General features: G+C 39.3%; 1 protein-coding gene across 12 annotated transcripts in view; it reads left to right on the top strand.

Moving 5' to 3' along the window:
• The window catches only part of Cadps2 (calcium dependent secretion activator 2), a 518,996-nt gene that overhangs the window by 447,618 nt on the left and 52,179 nt on the right, over nucleotides 1-19,199 (top strand). For 4 of the 12 annotated variants that reach the window (XM_029533832.1, XM_029533822.1, XM_021190681.1 and 1 more), the window contains 3 exons: nucleotides 5,773-5,914; nucleotides 11,615-11,770; nucleotides 13,177-13,324. In XM_029533832.1, the coding sequence (XP_029389692.1) occupies nucleotides 5,773-5,914; nucleotides 11,615-11,770; nucleotides 13,177-13,324 (446 nt within the window). Of the gene's footprint in view, nucleotides 1-5,772; nucleotides 5,915-6,031; nucleotides 6,152-11,614; nucleotides 11,771-13,176; nucleotides 13,325-14,090; nucleotides 14,106-19,199 lie in introns of all 12 variants that reach the window. The other 8 variants (XM_029533805.1, XM_029533800.1, XM_029533797.1 and 5 more) reach the window with 3 other exon arrangements.

The raw sequence follows: 19,199 nt of genomic DNA, 5'->3' as shown, positions 1-19,199 counted from the left end.
ATACACACTTTCTAACACACACACACACAAGTAAGTAAATACATGTATTAAAATTTAAATGAAAGATTAATGAAATCCATGTGTTTTCTTCTTAAATTGAATAGGGTGCTATCAAAACTTTCACTAGAAGTTATATGCAGAAAACAGGCATTTATCAAGTATGCATTTAATGTGACAGGCTCTTGACTGGGGGGTGTCCAAGGTCTTTGTTTGATTTTGTGCTTTCCTTTTTCACAACATTGCTGTCAACCACAACTCTCCTGGCTTCCCTCCTGAAATCCTGACTCAGGTTTCCTATGTCTTTGTTCTGTGTATATGTCAACAAGAAGAGTTTCTATTAATTTTATATCTTAGTCCACTGCGCCTGCCTTACTGTGTGCTGATAGAATGTGTATTCCCTTTGGATAATTGTCTCATAGCAGTCTGCTGGTTTGTCTTGTGGTTGGTTGTATTTGCTTTGTTTTGCTAACCATGAATTACTCTTTTACTTATAAAATACCTAATTAGAATTTGAGGGAGGATAATCACTCTTACCAGTAATCCACTAATGCAAACTAATTGAAAGGCGGTGCAGCAACATGGACATAGATTACATAGTGCAGGAGAGAGCGCATATGTTTACCCTGAAAACAATGCTTGAATACTTTCATTTGCCTATTCATTTTACCCAGTAATCATTGTCTCAGTAATTTTATTAATTGGATCATAGAGTAAAGTGTATTGAAATATTACTATTAAAAGCCTATGTCAAGTACTTTTTATTTATTAATTGTTGGAGATGTTCAAACTAATTAGGCTTGTTGCATCCTGAGTTTTGCTTTATTTAAGCCTTTTTGCTTTCTTTTCTGTCATTTCTACTTGTGCCATAAGACTTCATATATACATATTCCTTCGTCCTCCAGCAAGGTGGTATTTGGGAACAAGGAGTCTTTGGGGAGACATGGTTCTTTTGATCAGCAGAATAGGTGCTGAACCTCCACTTAAGTTGCTGTAACCAGTTCTCAAGATTCCAGGGCAATCCACTCCACTCCCACATCTGGAGGACATTGTCAGAAAGAATCTTGACTCTGGGGGAAGTACCTGAGACATGTTGCCATGTGTTTGAGGTCAGCCTGGTCAACACAGAAGGTACCAGGCCAATAAGCCAGAGCTACACAGTAAGAAAAATAAGAAAGAAGGAAACCTTCTTGGATAAAGCCAGGTTGAAAACTTTCCCTTTCCATTGCAGCATTGCAGTAGTGTCTTGTAAAGCCATGAATTAAACTGGTGACAGCATCAAATCATAGCCACAGAGAGAAGACTCCTGATGCCTCGGGCTACCTCTAAGAGGGGCTTTTGTCTGATGGAAGTAGGGTGAAAGCTGGCATATGGGCAAGCAGGAAAGAGCACACATTGACAGACAGGTGTGAATTTCTGTAGCGTTGCCTTCCCACACTAGTATGCTATTCCTGTTTCTCCTTTGCCTCTCCATTCTTCCTGCTCGTTCCTGCCCATAGTACACCTTGTGCTTTCTATTTTCTCCTCTGCCTCTCCTTCCCTTCCCATCTTCCCTCACTTGTGTCTTTACTCTTCTTTCCTCTCTCACTCTCTTGCTCTCTCTCTCTGTTTCTCTCTCTCTCTCTCTCTCTTTCTCTGAAGTTTTGCTTGTCAGATGTCTTGTCCTGCAAGATCACTAACAGATGCCCTGAGAATTAACTACTATTTACGTTGTCTTCACAGATAGTGTTTTNTTCCCTTCCCATCTTCCCTCACTTGTGTCTTTACTCTTCTTTCCTCTCTCACTCTCTTGCTCTCTCTCTCTACTGCTCTCTCTCTCTCTCTCTCTCTCTCTCTCTCTCTCTCTCTCTCTCTCTCTCTCTCTCTCTGTGTGTGTGTCTCTCTGCTTTTTCTTCTCTCTAAATATAAACAATAATGTCAGTTTTTCTTGGTTATTCAAATATGATTATTGTCTTGATTATTTAAATGTGATTATTTAAGAAAAATCAAAAAGGAAGGCAAGAGATATATCAGATTGGTAAAGCAAGTGCCCAGACCGTGGATTCAATACCCAGCACTACAAAAAAATTAAAGGCAAGTCTAAGCTGAAATAGGAGGGAACTTTTAGCCAAAATTAATTATCCACTATAAAATTCATAAAGGGTATAATCTATAATTTCTCAAAAGTATGCATGAAATAATCATATTGCTAGTAGTAATAACTGACAGAAAAAAAAACTTTTTGTGCTACATTCAATGAAATAAGAGCTATCCCTATCCAGTAGCCAAATCTTGGATAAGTCCTAAAATTTATCATGACAGCATCATCTAGTATCATATATTTTATCTAAAATGTGAAGGTTATACAGGCCTCAATTGGCTATATAGCTGTCATTCAATACAGTCTCCCAAGAAAAGATACAGTAGATGTATCCAAATATTCCTTCGTACATCAAACATCTGAACAGTTTCTGTGAGCCAGAGCTCAGTGCAATACTGAGCAAACAGCCAGGTAAGGTAAGGTAAGGTAAGGAAATTTCCTAATCTCTCTAAACTTTATCTTCTTTATTAATAATCAAAAATATTTCTTTCCTTCTAGAGCTTTTGTGACAGTTAAATAATGAAATGTACAATACAACTTAACACAGTGCTTGGCACTTCAAAAATATCAATATAGAGGAGGAGAGATATTAAGCAAAAATACAACCAATAAGATTTTATTACATTGCCTAACTGGGTTGTCTGTTATACTGGGTTTGATATTTCAGGTAAAAACATATTACCCTTAAAGCTTAGCATCTTTGTTTAGGCAACATTTGGTTGGAGGGTAATTGAATTATACCGTATAACAGTACCTTTCAGTTCTGTGACTTGAGTCTCTGGGAGTGAATGAAGCACCTTCCTTCCGTGTGCTGATGAAAACTTCATTAGGATGACATTAGTCTTCTTCTTTTTTTTTTTTTTTTTTTTTNTTTTTTTTTTTTTTTTTTGGTTTTTTTTTTTTTTGGTTTTTTTTTTGTTTTTTTTAGTCTTCTTAATAAGACATTTATCACTAAATTTTGCCCCTTGAACAGAAAACCTTTTGCCAATAGATAAGCAAGAAAAGATTTCTTCGGTATGTATGTTCATGCACCCACAGAAATCAGAGGTCAAAGATGTGTGTCTTCCTGTATTGATGTGTGCCTTATATATATGTGTGTGCAACTGTCTTTCACTGGAACCTGGAGCTCCTAGATTTAGCTAGACTGACCAGCCAGGCAAGCCTACGAGGTGCCCCTTTCTCTACCTCCCAGCACTGAATTTGCAGGAGTGCACCACTGAGCCCAGCATTTTATGTAGATGCTAAGGATTCAAAGTCAGGTTCCCATGTGTATGGAATGAGCACTAAAACCAAGGAAAGGTTGATTTTGTTTATTTTGGTTTGGGTTTTGTTTGTTTGTTTTGGTTTGGGGGGTTGGGTTGTAGGTTTTATTTTGATTTTGCTTTTGTTTGTTTGTTGTTGTTGTTTTCGTTACAAGGAAAGACTAAGCCATAAGAGAGCTAGAGTAAAAGCAGTTGCCTTTCCTGGGCCTAGCGTTACTTTCACAAGTCCATCTTTCTCCGTCCTCTCACAAGCTTGAGAGTCACAGAAATACATTGAGAGCATTCCCTGTGCATGTCATGTTAGTGAATGCTGTGCACTTTGTCAAAGCCTTAAGACCCTAGGACTTATGTTCACTTTTGTATGAAGAAGATGATGCGAGAAGCTGGTATATTGAATGTGTGACCAGAGTGTTGGGTTGCTGCAGGTTATACATGTTAACTCAACCTGTGCAGAGAATCAAATCCACTAAAGAGAATGAAATTGATGAGAGATTATTCTTTTAACATCTTCCACTTCTGCCACCTTAATCAAAGCCACTGTCACCTTTTACCCAAAGCTTTTCACTAGCCCCCTCTTCTTTCTTAATTGCCTCCCTTTGTTATACAGCAACCAGAACGACAGGATCGTGTCACTCTTTTACTGACAAGTGCTCATAATAAATTGTGCCATTGTATCCAGTGAACTTCCACACCATGTCCTAGAACCCAGATGCCCCCAGAATCACTCCCTGTCCTAACTGTGCTCCTTGTCATTGTAGATCATCCCCTTGAAAAGCTTTATGCTAGGTATTCCCTCCACCTGGCAACCCCACCATCTCCACCACTGAACTCCCATGGGAAACTTTTCTGATACATGGATTAAATTTAAACCTCATCTCTTCAGATGTGCCTTTCCTGAACACTGACTGTGTATGTGTGTGTGTGTGTGTGTGTGTGTGTGTGTGTGTGTGTGTGTGTGTGCGTGTGTGTATTAATAAGTACATTTTCACCTGGAAGACATAAAGCATTCATAAATGTGTTTAGGATATGTCCACTTGAGAAACATTTACAGCAAGATTAATAAAAAAAAAAAAAAGTTGGGAATCTTTCAGTCTTAGCATTGCCAAGTGTTGTCCTGCTGCATCTGTTCCTTCTAGGTCCAGCTTAACTTCATGCTGTGACCAATGTTTTAGTGCCATTGTGATCTGTGTATGGAGAGCATGGCTCCAGGAGGTGATGGGTACACCCTGTCCTTGATCAAGTACTACTAAATATAAGATTTAACTCATAGGAAGAACAACAATATCAACCAACCAGACCCCCAGAGCTTCCAGGGAACTAAACTACCAACGAAGGAGTACACGTTGAGGGTTTGGGGGGAACCCATGGCTCCTGCTGCATATGTAGTAGAGGATGGCACTGTCTGGCATCAATGAGAGGAGAGGCCCTTGGTCCTGTGAAGGGTCGATTCCCCAGTATAGGGGAATGCCAGGGCAGTGAAGTAGGAGTGGGTAGGGAAGTGGGGAGCACCCTCTTAGAAGCAGGGGGAGGGGTTGGTATGGGGGGGTTGCAGAGGGGAAACCTAGAAAGGTCATAACATTTGAAATGTAAATAAAATATCCAATAAAAATAAGTAAGTAAGTAAATAAATAAATAAATAAATAAAACATTTAAAAGACAAAACAAAACAATAAAAAGATTTATATAGTCACTCTATGAAGGGCATTCCTAACCTTAATTTATCGGACTAATTGGAAACTGAAAAAATAAGAAGAATGTAATGTATTGATTTTTAAATACAGAAGTATTAGGCCTGGAAGTATAGGTCATTGGTAGAGCATTTACCTAATTTGCTACAAGCCCTGGGTTCAAACCCCAGAACCACAAAAAGTAATGAGGTAAATTGAACACTAAAAACACATCTCCAGATAACTAAAAAATTCATGAACTGGAATAAATACTTCCAGGGTCACAATCACCGTGCCCAGTGAATTCAGAAGTGTAGCTCTGATCAAGCTTACCTGTCCAGTTGAACAGGGTTAGCGTTTGCTTTCCTGATACACGGCCTAGCAAGTGGATTCTGGCTGGGCTTCATTGCTGCATTTACATGCGTCAGGACCTACTGTGGAGGCAGCAGCTCCCTTGAATTTACTGTAAGTGGTCATTTGCCAATGTGTTAAATCTCTTAGGATATACAAGCATACCACCTGCTTAGAACATATAACCCATTTTTGTTTTGACAGGCGTATATGAAAGGCTAAGTATAATTTTGAGGTAATCTCCACGATATGATATTCAATATAAAGAGCAAAATCCATTATCATCTGTATTCTATCGGTTTTACCATGTGAGGCACTTTCAGGAAGAAAAATAATTATTTTTCACCTCTTTTTTTCTTCCCAAGTAGCTGATACTATCCCTCTGACAAACACTGTTTCTGCTTGCCCGTTTCAGCACTTCTGTGCAATGGAAAATTCCACAAGCACTTGCAAGAGATCTTTGTGCCCTTGGTCGTCCGCTACGTTGACCTGATGGAGTCTGCCATCGCCCAGTCCATTCACAGAGGTTTTGAGCAGGAGACGTGGCAGCCTGTCAAGTAGGTGTCCTGGTGCCCTCCGAGCACCTGTAGCAGTCCCGACCTTATGACTTTACCTACAGCCATCTGTGGTTATTGCTTATGGTGGCCCTTCCCACGTTGTTTGTTTCTTTACAGGAATATCGCCAACAGTCTTCCCAATGTAGCTCTTCCAAAAGTTCCAAGTCTGCCTCTTAATCTTCCACAGATTCCTAGCTTTTCTACTCCTCCGTGGATGGCTTCTTTATATGAGTCCACGTGTGTATCCCTCACTTATTTCCTGGTGTTGTGTTAGCTAGTGCATGGCCTTGGCTGTTTTTCTGTGCAGATGTGTCCCGAGTGCATGGCATTTATCACTGTGGACTGAGGAGTACTGTTTTTGGCTTTACTCGTTTTTGAGTTTTTAAGCAACTGAGCTGAGCTTAGCATATGGATGATAAATGATGGATTGAAAGAAAAAAATCACACTGGTTTGATGTTGCTTATGTTTATTCTGTGTGGCCGATGTCATGTTTTTTAACCCTAAGTTATTCGATCTACCCTAAGCAGTACAAACCCAAGTTTCCCATTTTGACAATTGGGGTAAGTTCAGCTTTCTTACTGCTCACACCATTGACATTGTAGATGGAGAAAAGCATCCACAGAGGATAGCGACTGTTTCACTGTGTTTTGTTTTGTATCTTAGTCTTAGCATTGAAGAAGCAGAATTAGACCTTGCAGGGAAGCAACTGTTCATATTATCCCAATGCCAGGACATTCTTTTGTTGTTCTTTTCCTTCTTCGGTTGACATACCTTGCAATTGTAAGTCTTGGTGCCATTAAAAAGCATATTTAATTTCTCCACATTGTAGTGAGCCTGCCTACTATACCCTAACTAACTGTCATTAGGGAAAAGGGCTCTAAAATTGAATATGTCTGACTTTAAACTTTATATATAAACTTTAAGTTTATGAATAATAAATGTTTCTTAGCCTCTCTTTCTTCAACTGAAGAATCATTGATTTCAAATAAAAAGATAGTCTTGTGGGAGAGAGTCAAAAACACTGCATAGAAGTATCTGGCGCATCCTAGGTTTTCTATAAATAGTTACTACTACTGGAAAATGCTAGGTGTGAAATAAATGGTAATTAATGCTATATGCTATCATTGTTGCTGGGTCTTCCCATTGTTATTTATAAGTTTGCTCCTTTGAAAACTCAGAGCCTCATAAAAATCTACTGAAGTTATAAAGTTAGTTTACAGATGTAAAAAGACAGCAAAGTCTTTTGCACAGACATCACATTAAATCATTTAGCACAAACATTAGATTAAAAAAATACCGACAATTTATCTGAATATCAGGAATTTGCTATGTTCTAGGTACTGTGCCAAGTTCTTTATCTCATTTTATCCTTATAACAACTCTGTAAGGTAAGTGTCACTGTCTCCATTTCACAGTTAAAGAAATGGCACTCGCAAGTAAATTAATAAAGGAAAGAAATACCCAGGGTCTAATAGACCATGATAGGCAAATTTGGCCCAGATTCACTGGACCTTGGGACCCTTCATGCATGTCTCTTTATTCTGCTTCTGTATTACAAACTGCTCAAAGACTGAACTAGCTTTCCTTCTCCCTAACACCAAATCTGTTCTCAGTCTTGAATATATACAGTCAAAAAGACAAATAGGATGATACCATGAAAGAGAGTGATAACCTGTGAAAATGTTTCACAGGCGTTACCCCAAAGTAAACATTGCTAGACTGGCATGTCCAACTGGGATAGGATCTTGCATATCAGTCTTTGCCTTAGAGACAAATTCTTTGTGCCATTGGAATACATAGAGTTGTTTGCTCAGAAATTACCTACATGGAATAAGGAACCTTTCTAAATGTATAATTTTGGCCTCTGTATAATCCTACCTCTCTTCTAACTCCTTCTCCATCTACATTTCACTAGGACACTATGATTTGTGGGCATTATCTGGTATGCTTTAGTTCCATGTTTTACTACTCCGTTAGCTTGGGGATTATAGGAAACCCAAACCTTCTCTTGTTAAGACCCTTTACAGAGTGATGTCAATATCAAGACAGGGTCATGACAAGTGGGTGATGGTGCCTTTATTGTCATAAACAAATAAAAAATATGTGTTACAAGTATCATATGGTGATATGTCACCATGATCATTACCAAGATTATTAGGTTCTTTGTTGTCATAGTGACCATGATTAGTCATAATGTTATGATGGTATCTTGGTTCACATTTTAAGTTGATGTATGGTTATTGTAAAAAGTGATGGTTTTATTTTAAAAGTCCCACACACATATATCACATATACTGTGCTCTGATTTTCTTTCCCTACTCTTCCTGTCCCCTCCTCTCCCAGTGGTCCCCTTCCTGTTCCCATTTTTTTCCTTCTGCTTTCAGGTCTTTTGGGTTGTTTAAAAGTCTCTGCCATGGGTTTTCACAATATGGTCAGTGAAATCTCAATCAGGAGACCTAGTGAGCACAGTCCCTTTCCAGAGGTTAGGGGTCAGAGACCTGTATGTCTTGGAGATGGTATCAAAGGTGGCCTTGGCAAGGTTGCCAAGGTGACATTGCAGGCCCTGGCTGATGTGTAGCAGTCATCAATACTGGTTATCATCAGTAGCTCCTTGGGCACAGGGGAAGAGACAATGTCAGTGCCTCTGGGAGCAAGGATGAAATACACTGGCACAGAGCTACAGTGGACTGTCACCTTGCACAGAACAATGTGGGGCTTTCCAATCTTTTTTCCCCTGGAGCCTCTCCACATAGGGACAATAGAAAGCTTTGCCAAGATGATATCCCCCTGAGATAGCAGTAGCTCCCTCCTTGAAGTATGGAACACCAAGACCACCATGACCATTGTAGACCCCAATACCAACAAAAGCCTTGAACCTTGAACTCTGCCCAGCCAGAGTCTGCTTCTGTGCTGGCATGAGTTTTAGAACCTCATCCTTTTGGGATCTGCCATGGAAAAGGCTAATAATCTAGTATGCCTTAGTGGGCAGGGAGAATAGGTAGATCTCTTGATCTTCATGTCCTTGACCAGGTGGCCCAGCTAGGTCGTTGGGATCCACTTGTTTTTATCTTTACCTCCATGAGCCTCCACCACAACCTTGACCTCTAAGCCTCTGAGAAAACCTCTCAGAGGCATCTGTGATCTCCAAATCCTGTCCCCAACCCACCCCACACCAGGCCCTCTAGGCCCTCCCACTAGACCAGTATCATATGCCATTTGGTGTTTTCCAAGCAAAGAAGAAGCTTCCTAATTTTTTTTTTTTTGTACCAACATTTGATATGCTTTATTGAAAGGTGACAAGTAGAACAGGTAAATACAGTGGGGACTGTGTGGGGGACATGTGTAGAACAACTCTACAGGTGAGGTGCAGAAACCCCTACTGGGAAATCCACTTCCATAGAAAATGACCACTTCCCCGGGTGTACACCAGATCAACTGACATCGGTCAACATGGAGTTTATTTTACAAGACTCAGCAGCTAGATTCGGGATTACACAAACTATGCCAAAATCTAAGAAAGAAAGAGAAAGAAGGAAGGAAGGAAGGAAGGAAGGAAGGAAGGAAGGAAGGAAGGAGAGAGAGAGAGAGAGAGAGAGAGAGAGAGAGAGAGAGAGAGAGAGAAGATCGACCCAGAAAATTCCTCCCCATCTTTCTCTCTGAATAGAGTCATCATTTGGGAAGGGGTGGTAGTACTTGCCATTAGCTATGCAGATGAATGTCATAAAGCTGAATTTCTACTGACTTAGGGAATTAGATAAAGGTTCATTATTTATATTTGAGTTCTTTAATCTGTAGTATTTTTAGGACTGGGTCACTGATTAGAAATAACTTTTAATGAAAAGTCTCAGAATAAATTGCAGGTTATCTATATCAGCTCCAGACCTATTTATATTTTTTCATCTATTCAATTATAACAAACACTTATTATACCAATTAAGTTCCCAATTAAACACCTTTATTGTCTCTAATTTTCATGTAGCATTAAGCAGAAGAAAAGCATATTTGGGTCTCTATAAAGATACAACTCACATTTTATACAAGAAAAATTTTAATAGAATTTTTCCTTGACTATGAGATTTTTTTAAATTTTGGTTTGATGATTACTTTCGTTGGTGGTCTGTTGCTAAAGCATGCACATTTTTTAAAGTTATGGTCCTCCAAAATATATCAGGCAGATTTGTCTCTTGCCAAGTATATTCAGTTAAAACACAGATCTGCTAACTGTACCCTATGGTGGCTATATGGGGGTAGATTGCCTGGCCTTGTATTGTCCTTGTGTCTTTCTTGTACATATGATACATGTAAAGACCCTTACACATTTTTTCACAGTAGTGTCATATAGCCCCGTCAGGTCTTTATTGAGGCTCTGTCCAGCCCACATTAAGGTAAACAGACAATCAGTCATTAAAACTCAGTGTTGTCATGATTGGTCCCTTGAGAACTTAAATCTGAAGGGGACTCGGCTAGACCAGGAGATTCTGAGAAATTCCTGGCAGAATGGGTTTGGGATAGCAACTTAAATTAGAGATAGAGCTGAGACTCTGAGGCCAGGGTACAGGGCAGAAACCAAGCTTTTAATTAGCCAGGGCAAGAGGTGATTTTTCTAAAGCTCGCTAATTAAGATATATTTAGCTAAACAATGTGGTTGTTTAAAATAATTTGTTTTAAAATTTCCAGCGTGCCTCTATAATAAATGGGTTTTATTCTTTTCATTTTCTTTTGCAGGGTAAGTATAAATTTAGAGCAGTGTATGTAGAGCACATGGAGAAGTTTTTAGAACACTACGAACAAATAAGACGTTGCTCAGTTTGTTTTTTCTTCTTGCTTCTGTTTGGTTCTGATATTGCAGTTGAGTCTCAATGTGTTCTAATGTAGGAGAATTTTACTTTCAAACAACTGTCATCCTGTTGGCCAGATGCTTGGCTCGTGGAAAGTCATAGTAGCATCCCTTGCTCTGATGAAGTATGAACTCCTCTGCAGATTGCCTCCATATATGGTGTGAAATTATATATTTCCTAGAGGAATTTTACCACCATGGTGAATGGTGGCTACACAATCAGGCACAGAGGCCCAAAATGTGTGCCTTTGGTCTAACTGCAAAGCACCTCAAATACCACTTCTAGGCTAGACCATTTCTGTAATGTTAGTTTTTTAATTATGAACTAGAAACAGCACAAAGCAGTTCAACCTGGAAGTAAAGGTTTGCTTTCTTACGTAGCCTACTATTCCCTGTGTGCTAAGGCTCCTGTGTGCCCCAGTCCTGTAGATAGATGGTATCAGTGACTACAGAGGCACAGATTCATGGGTAACAGGAAGGCTGCTCCTAGGTGTGAGCATATACATTTTCATGCACAAAACACCTTTTTTAAAAATTGGTAAAGGATGTTAAAATATTAGTCCTTATATGCACAATTTGATTTCTCTAGTCTCTGTACCCATATGAGTCCTCTTTGTGAAAATATACTACTGCATTTATTTCTGTTATATTTTCCGTGGCTTACCTTGTTAAGAAGTTAAAAGGAAGAGTTAGAAAGCTAACTGAAGAGACCACTGGATCATGAAAGATTGTATGTGTAAGATTGTGTGTGGTATATTCTTCACTGATGGCGTTATCAAAGAAAGGAAAACCAGTGGATGTGTGGCCCACATTGTTAACAGTGGAAGTTCATCATGTTCTTTGTTTCTTCTCTTTCTTCTAGCAATGGCTCAACAACTTCCGAGGATCTGTTCTGGAAACTTGATGCGCTGCAAATGTTTGTCTTTGATCTCCATTGGCCAGAACAAGAGTTTGCCCACCACTTAGAGCAGAGACTTAAACTAATGGCCAGTGATATGATAGAGGCGTGTGTCAAAAGGTAGATGCGTGTTCCAACTTGCTGCCTAGTATGCCAGGATCCATAATGCCATACTGAGTACCTGTTACTTAATTGTCACAGGGAAGAATTGAACATAAACCAGTGTTTCAAAATGTATTGGACATTCCGTTCTCTGACCTTAAGCCTGGGAAACCCATGTAATTGATGAACTTAATCTGATGATACTGTTTTCAGGTCTCCCACCCATTTCTCTAATCAATAACACTCATACCATATCAATCACATCTTCCCTGCATATCTCTCTGGGAGAAGTATACTTTATCTTCTCAAAGTTATCTCCGGAAAACTATGGAAATGGTCTGTTGAGATCTTATGCATTGTGTATGGTGTCTGTGTGCAATGAAGTGGTGTGAGGAGCTCAAAGCAGTCCGCACCATCCTCGTCCCGAGGCTGCTCACTGCTTTCTGGGATTTGCTAGCGACATCAGACAAGTTCCAAGTAACGACATGCATTCTCAGCGTGCAACCAGAACTAAGTCAAAGACTTCAGAGCCTTTCAGATCTGTTTTCCTTTTTAAACACAGTCAGCATGGGATGCTAATAGGTCAGTCATGTGTCCTCAGTCCCTTTGCTTAGGGTATATTTATTTGAGTCTATGCTCTGTGGGGAGTGCATCCAAGTGTCAACCAAATGCTTGTTGGATCAACTGAGTAAGCCCATTGAGCCAAGAAAGTCCAGTTCTTGGAATAGTGTGAAAGCCCTCCTATAGCAAGATAAGGATTGGAATTATTTAATTTTTTAAAGCTCATCTGTGAGTCTCAAGTCTCAAACCTATAGGTCAGATTGCTGGGGGCACCTTTAATAAAGACCAATCACGTTGTTTACATACAACTTCAGGCATTTAAGAAAAATTTAAATGAATAAGAATTGTAGTTTTCTGTGGTTTATTACCCTTTTTATTACCCTTTTCCAGTTTTCTAGGTCTCTCTCTCTCTCTCTCTCTCTCTCTCTCTCTCTCTCTCTCTCTTGTGTTCTTCTCTAACACAAGGGATATCTTCTGCTTAAGTGTAGAAGAACATGTAGGCTTTCTATTTGGAACTTAACTTAGTCAATAAGTGATTTTTTTTTCATTAAATATGGTACATTAGACATAACCAAAAGGTTCTTTGTGTTTGTATCATCTTGAGTAGCTGCATAAAACTAGCATTTAAAATATTATGGTGAAACATGCTTGAACCGTGTTCTATAAAAACAGCACAGTCTAACCTTTACTTGAGATGCCAGCAAAGAACACCCCCACCTGGCCCCACTCCCACCACCTACTCCATAGCTCCGCTATGCCTCTCTGTCTGTAACTGTATGTCTTATGCTATCATCATATGACTTTTACAAACAGGTGAGGTGTAAGTCAGGATTTCTTACTGTAGTTCATGTTTTAATAACTAGAACAAGAACTGCTTTCGAACTCAAGCTACAAAAGGCAAACAAAACAACTGACTTGCGCATCCCAGCTTCCGTGTGCACAATGTTTAATGTATTAGTTGATGCTAAGAAGCAAAGCACCAAGCTGTGTGCCCTGGATGGAGGACAAGAGGTAAGTCCTAGAGCAGTAGTGTAACCTGGAGGAGCCGCTGCTCTGCAAGGCTTCTCCTTGAGTATATACACACTGCTAAAACTTTCCAAGTGGCCTATAATTTCCTGTATACCATTTTGGTGTTGACTATTTACATAAACCTTGCTTGTTACATGCAAATGAGGAAGCTAAAAACCTGTCTACTTTGCTTAGACAAATTTAGAAGACTAAGAGTTTGCATCCATTAAAAAAAAAGTCACAAAAATATAGCATATGAAAAATTCTATTTACACAATAGTTTTCATTTTTGTAGGATCAAGTAGACACTAGTTCTAATTTGGCTGAGCAAAATGACAAGCCCAGTGACCTCAGTTTAATTATAGGGACCCACATAGCGGAAGAAAAAAATGCTACCAGTTGTCCTTTGACCTCTACACAATACCAAAGCACCCAGTCACCCCCCACAAACACATGCACAAAATATATTAAACTGCAATTTAAACTCAGTAAGATGCAAGCACTCACTCAAAATACCTCATTATTACACTTTTAAATTTTGTTTGTTTGTTTGTTTGTTTGTTTTAAAAATCAAAACTGCACCATCATCTCTCCCCATGATTTGTTCCTGGTGGCAGGTGAGTGTGTGAAAACAGAGCTGTAACTTGCATGCTTGGATGTTTATATTGACATTTTGTGTCTTTTCTGTTGTCCTTATTTTTTCATCATTTCTTTGTTCTTCCCTATGTTCTCCATCATTATTTCATTTTTCCTCCATCACATGATCCAGTTTAGGAATCAGTGGGTAAGTCTCTTGATTTGGTTTCCTTTCAGTTCGGTCGGGTTTTTATACGTGTGTAGCAGGAAGCTGTTGGATTGGGTTTTTTTGTTTGTTTGGGTTTTTTGTTTGTTTATTTGTTTTTTATTTTGGCTTTTTTTTTGGTTCGTTTTTTGGGGGGGTGGCAGAACACATCTTTATTTGAGAATTGTGTACATCTTTTATCTCTTTTTTCAAGTTAAGATAGTTCTATTTCAAGGTATTTTAGGCTTTAATATATATGTACAAAGTTAACAGCGTGTGCAAATACACTTTAAAAGATGTCAAACAGAAATTTCTTCTCTCAGGCTGCAAAATCTATAATCTTAGTCTTATATTTTAAAAAGATAAAGTTATTCAAAGCCAAATGAATTCACCATCCTAAATTAAAGTCTAAATAAGTATAGAGAGTGATTTAATATTTTCGATTGTGTAGCTGCATTCTGTACTTCCTGCAGAATATAGGCTTTAAATAACAATAAACCCTAGGTCAGGATAACCCCTAAGCATGGCTGGCAGGAGGGCCCCCCAACACACACACATACACACATACACACACACGCATACACACACATGTACACACATACACACACACATACACACACATACACACACATATGCACACACACATACATACACACACACATACACACACATACACACATATATACACACACACATACACACACACATACACACACATACACACAAACATACACATACACATACACACATGCACACACATACACACACACACACACACACACACACACACACACGGTCACTTAATACTGAAGAATATAAATTTGGATTTCAACAAGACACAGTCTCCCAATTACCTGCAATGCAAGCATCAGCCTCCCAGGTATGGATGAAGCAGTCTGCACCATGAGGCCTGTCCCCACCCAATAACAAAGGTTGTCCTAGAGTGTTCCCAAAACCCCAGAGGTTGTAATCCATTGTTGTCATTAGTCCGTATTTTTATTTCTATGACCATACTAATTCTTATAAAGTCACTCTGCTGAAACCTGAGAGCCACATAGCAGGCCACCCTCACTCATAGCTAGCAATTTTATAAGGACTTTACTGACTGTAAAGTGGGCTAAGAAGACCTCCTGTCTGTGAGCATCATTCGTATTTAGCCCATGTATAGGTATTTGCTATTTGGACTTCATATATTCATACATATATGCTTATATTTTCCTATGTGCAATTTAGGGGAAAACATATTTCTAATACCATATCATACAGTCATACAAGTATATATTTAAGTAGTTGATCTGCCAGTGTTACAGAATTTTCAGTAATTATCACTATCTGATCGCATACAACATGATTTACTATCTCTAATTATCCAGATGAGAAAGCACCTGACTTGAATGCCAGTGGCCCCTAATCACCTCTTCATGTTTTTCTTTTCTTTCTTTTCTTTTTAAAGATGTACTTATTATATGTGAGTACACTATAGCAGTCTTCAAACACCAGAAGGGGGCATCAGATCTCAATACAGATGGTTGTGAGCCACCAGGTGGTTGATGGGATTTGAACTCAGGACCTCCGGAAGAGAAGTCAGTCCTCTTAACCACTGAGCCATCTCTCCAGATGCAAACCTTGGCTGTCTATCTGAGAATATTATCTTCTGTGTCTTTATAAGCCCATCCTCTTCTCATCTAGATTATGGATTCACCCTCTCATAAATATTGGGTGAATATATTAGTTCTTACTTTAGTATACACACAGTACTTGACAGTGTACCTGGCACTTGATAAATATGTATTGAGTAAACTAACAGGTTGATTAATTGCCGCTACTTGCATTTTTCTCCCCCTGTAAGAAACAATTCATTCTAGCATTGAAAAAGAGAAGCAGCCACCGCATCCACAAATAACACAGTCACGTGGTCAAATGGTTCTTTACGTTAAGGAGTCGGCTTGAAGGGTAATCTGCTACTGTTCATTATGTCTCCACCTGTACCTTCTCACCAGAGACAATTAGCTCCCTACGACTTCACACAATTAATATAGTTCAAAACGTGCAGGTGTAAAACCTATTAGCAACTGCGAAGTGTGGTAAACAAGTTCAAAAGAAAAGGATTGTGTATGTAGCTTAACATCTCCAATAAATACACTTACATAATCACTCAGTTCCTCCCTCCTTCCATCCATCAGCCTCTGTGGCTCTTTGTCTCTGTCTGTCTGTCTGTCTGTCTGTCTCTCTCTCTCTCTCTCTCTAAATTGTTACAAATTAGTACACATATTACATGTACAGGTGAATAAGTAAACACCGTGTTCCACAAAGCAACAAAGTTGTTGACAAAACTAGATTACTGGACACTTCAGGACCACTTAAAACATACATCACATAGTTAAACCTAACAGAAATGATGCTAACTCACCGAACTACATTAATTTATTATTAATATGTTGTGGCTGAAATTAAAAAGAAAAAAGTCCATTCCTGACCACATTAAAGGCCTGCCTGTGTTCCCAGGTTGCAATTCTATTTTCTTATGTTCAACATGATGCAAAGTTGCTCTCCAAGGCCCAGAATAGGATTTAATGAAGTGATTAGTGAGTGAATGGTCTACTCATGTGACAGATGTTTATAATGAGTCAGCAGACTTAGGCCAGTCCCTCAGGACAGATGTTGAGATCATAAAACCACCACATTGTTTAGAATCTGTATTATCTGTTACTAAAGAAAGCAGGTGACTGCCTATGCTGTAGACATCCATCTGCCCTTAGAGCCACTTCACCTTGGTCTCACTGGCTGAGAATGAGGATGAAATATTCCTCATTCTCAGCCAGTGAGAATGTGGGAACATGACCAAATTAATGGGGTAGCTCAGGGGAGCAAGAAGTCCTTCTTCTACAGATTAGTTATCAATTAAAGGAGAATGCTCCCCTTCCCAGATCAAGCCAACCAATCCTACCAAAAATGCATCATAAAAGCAGAGCGAACATCTAGGTTGAGATAGCATTTGGTTAGTCTCTGTTTCTAATGCATTTGCATGTGAACAGGCCAGGGAAATGATGATATCTACATGTCTGTGTCAATGCCAGGATTTTCAGTGTGCCTGAACTCTCCGAAGCAAGGACTTCTAAATGGTTGTCAAAATGTAAATTGAGATTTACTTTCAGAAGAAGCAAGGTATAAACTGTTTGCTTTTGAGGGGCAGATATGGAAAAGAAAGCAGCTTGCAGCTAAGCTGCATCCTGCCAGCACTGGCACTTGGGAGAAGCAGTCCAACTACAAGAATATTTTAAAGTAAGAAAATGTAAATGTTTTTAGAAGAATTTGTAGAGGTTTTGGAGCTTAGTAGATGCTTATTTAGTAACGTGTTTCCTTGCAAGCATGGGGACCTGGATTCAGTCCTCTGAAACCCCCTGGAATTTCCTGTAGTGCAGAATTATTCTCTAAAAGCAGGAAGACAGAAACAGAAGGGCCACTAGGACTCGTCGGTTAGCAGAATTAGGCAAATTGGAGAGCCCCAGACGAATGAGAGACCCTTTATCAATAAACAAGGCTACCAACTGCTGTAGAATAGCCCAATGTCCTCTAACCCATACACACTACACACATGTGTACACACACCTATATACGCATGAGCCCACACATATCACATGCACACACACACACACACACACACCATTTATAGAAGTTTCTGCAGTTGACGACAAAAAGACATCCCATTTTTTAATTGACAATGTTTTCTGTTCATTGAAGTGGAAAGCANAAAAAAAAAAAAGAAAAAAGAAAGGGGAGAGGCAGAGCCCATTTGCATTAGCTCCTTCACCACCTAGTTATTTGGGCTGCTTTTGACTGGATCTAGGAGACCCTTTGCAAGGGTTATCTGTTGGGTCTCACTCTACAAATCATATAGTCTGAATGCTGAAACTGTTATTGACCCTGGAATATGCCTGTGACCCAGAGCATTAACTGTTTAATTAGGTCTTGACTACCAACCAGTCAGCTCTTTGAGTAAGCTTCACTCTCAAAGTTGTGCTTCAACTTTGTTTTTCTTTATTTGTCCCACTTTCAAGCCCTGAACAAAAATTCTAACTCTCCTGCAGTATAAATTTACCCACTGTGTCCATTCCCTTTATCCTCTGTGGAACAAAACTTTGGGAGTCAGCAAGGCTTTAAGTGAACCAGACAAATAGTACACAGCCAGAAAGTTATGCGACTAATGTGAGACCAGTGTCAGCACACACATGCACACACACACACACACACACCATTTATAGAAGTTTCTGCAGTTGACGACAAAAAGACATCCCATTTTTTAATTGACAATGTTTTCTGTTCATTGAAGTGGAAAGCAATATATCAGTTTTAGCTTAGGCAATAAAAATAGCTTTGGAGAAAATTATATTTGTTTCTATTGTATAATTTGGAGTGTTACTTTTTAATCTTTGGAAGGTACGAGGTCTATGTAATAATTTACCACAGAATTATTCTTGTTGCTATTTTATAACTGTAACTTTGTCATTTTATTAATAGTAATGTGAATATCTGTGTTTTCTGATGGTCTTAGGCAACCCTGAAAACGGGTCATTCTCCACCCAAGGGGTCACAACCCAGAGGTTGAGATTCACTGTGCTAGAAGCTCCATGCCCTCTACTGGCCTCTTGCAGCCCCAAGCATGAAAGTAGTGCACAGGCATACATGGAGGCAAAATACCCATACTCATGAACAGAATTACTAAAATAAAATCATTGTTACAATGTTTAAAGGGTGAAACTCTGGAATATATAGCAAGCAGAGCCTTGAGGCCAATGCATATTTAAGAACCCCTTTGAGAGTCTGGATGTCTCAATAGCACCTTCCTGCTTTCCATTGTAGTAGGATGCAAGCCTATCTCCTGTGTCTCTTTCCAGTTCGACTTCCCAGTGGGGCAGTGACTGCCATTGCATTCCTCTGTACTGCAAGACACGGGTCTGGAACAGGGGACATGAAAGGGGTGAGGCAGGATGGCCATTTTGACTATGCACTCACTGATAAGCGGATATTAGCCCAGAAACTTAGAATACCCAAGATACATCTTGCAAAACACAAGAAAACCAAGAAGGATGACCATCA

This window comes from Mus pahari, chromosome 2 (assembly GCF_900095145.1).
Source record: "Mus pahari chromosome 2, PAHARI_EIJ_v1.1, whole genome shotgun sequence".
Taxonomy (NCBI): Eukaryota; Metazoa; Chordata; class Mammalia; order Rodentia; family Muridae; genus Mus; species Mus pahari.
The sequence above is the reverse complement of the archived record's forward strand: the minus strand, read 5'-3'. Positions and strand labels throughout refer to the sequence as shown.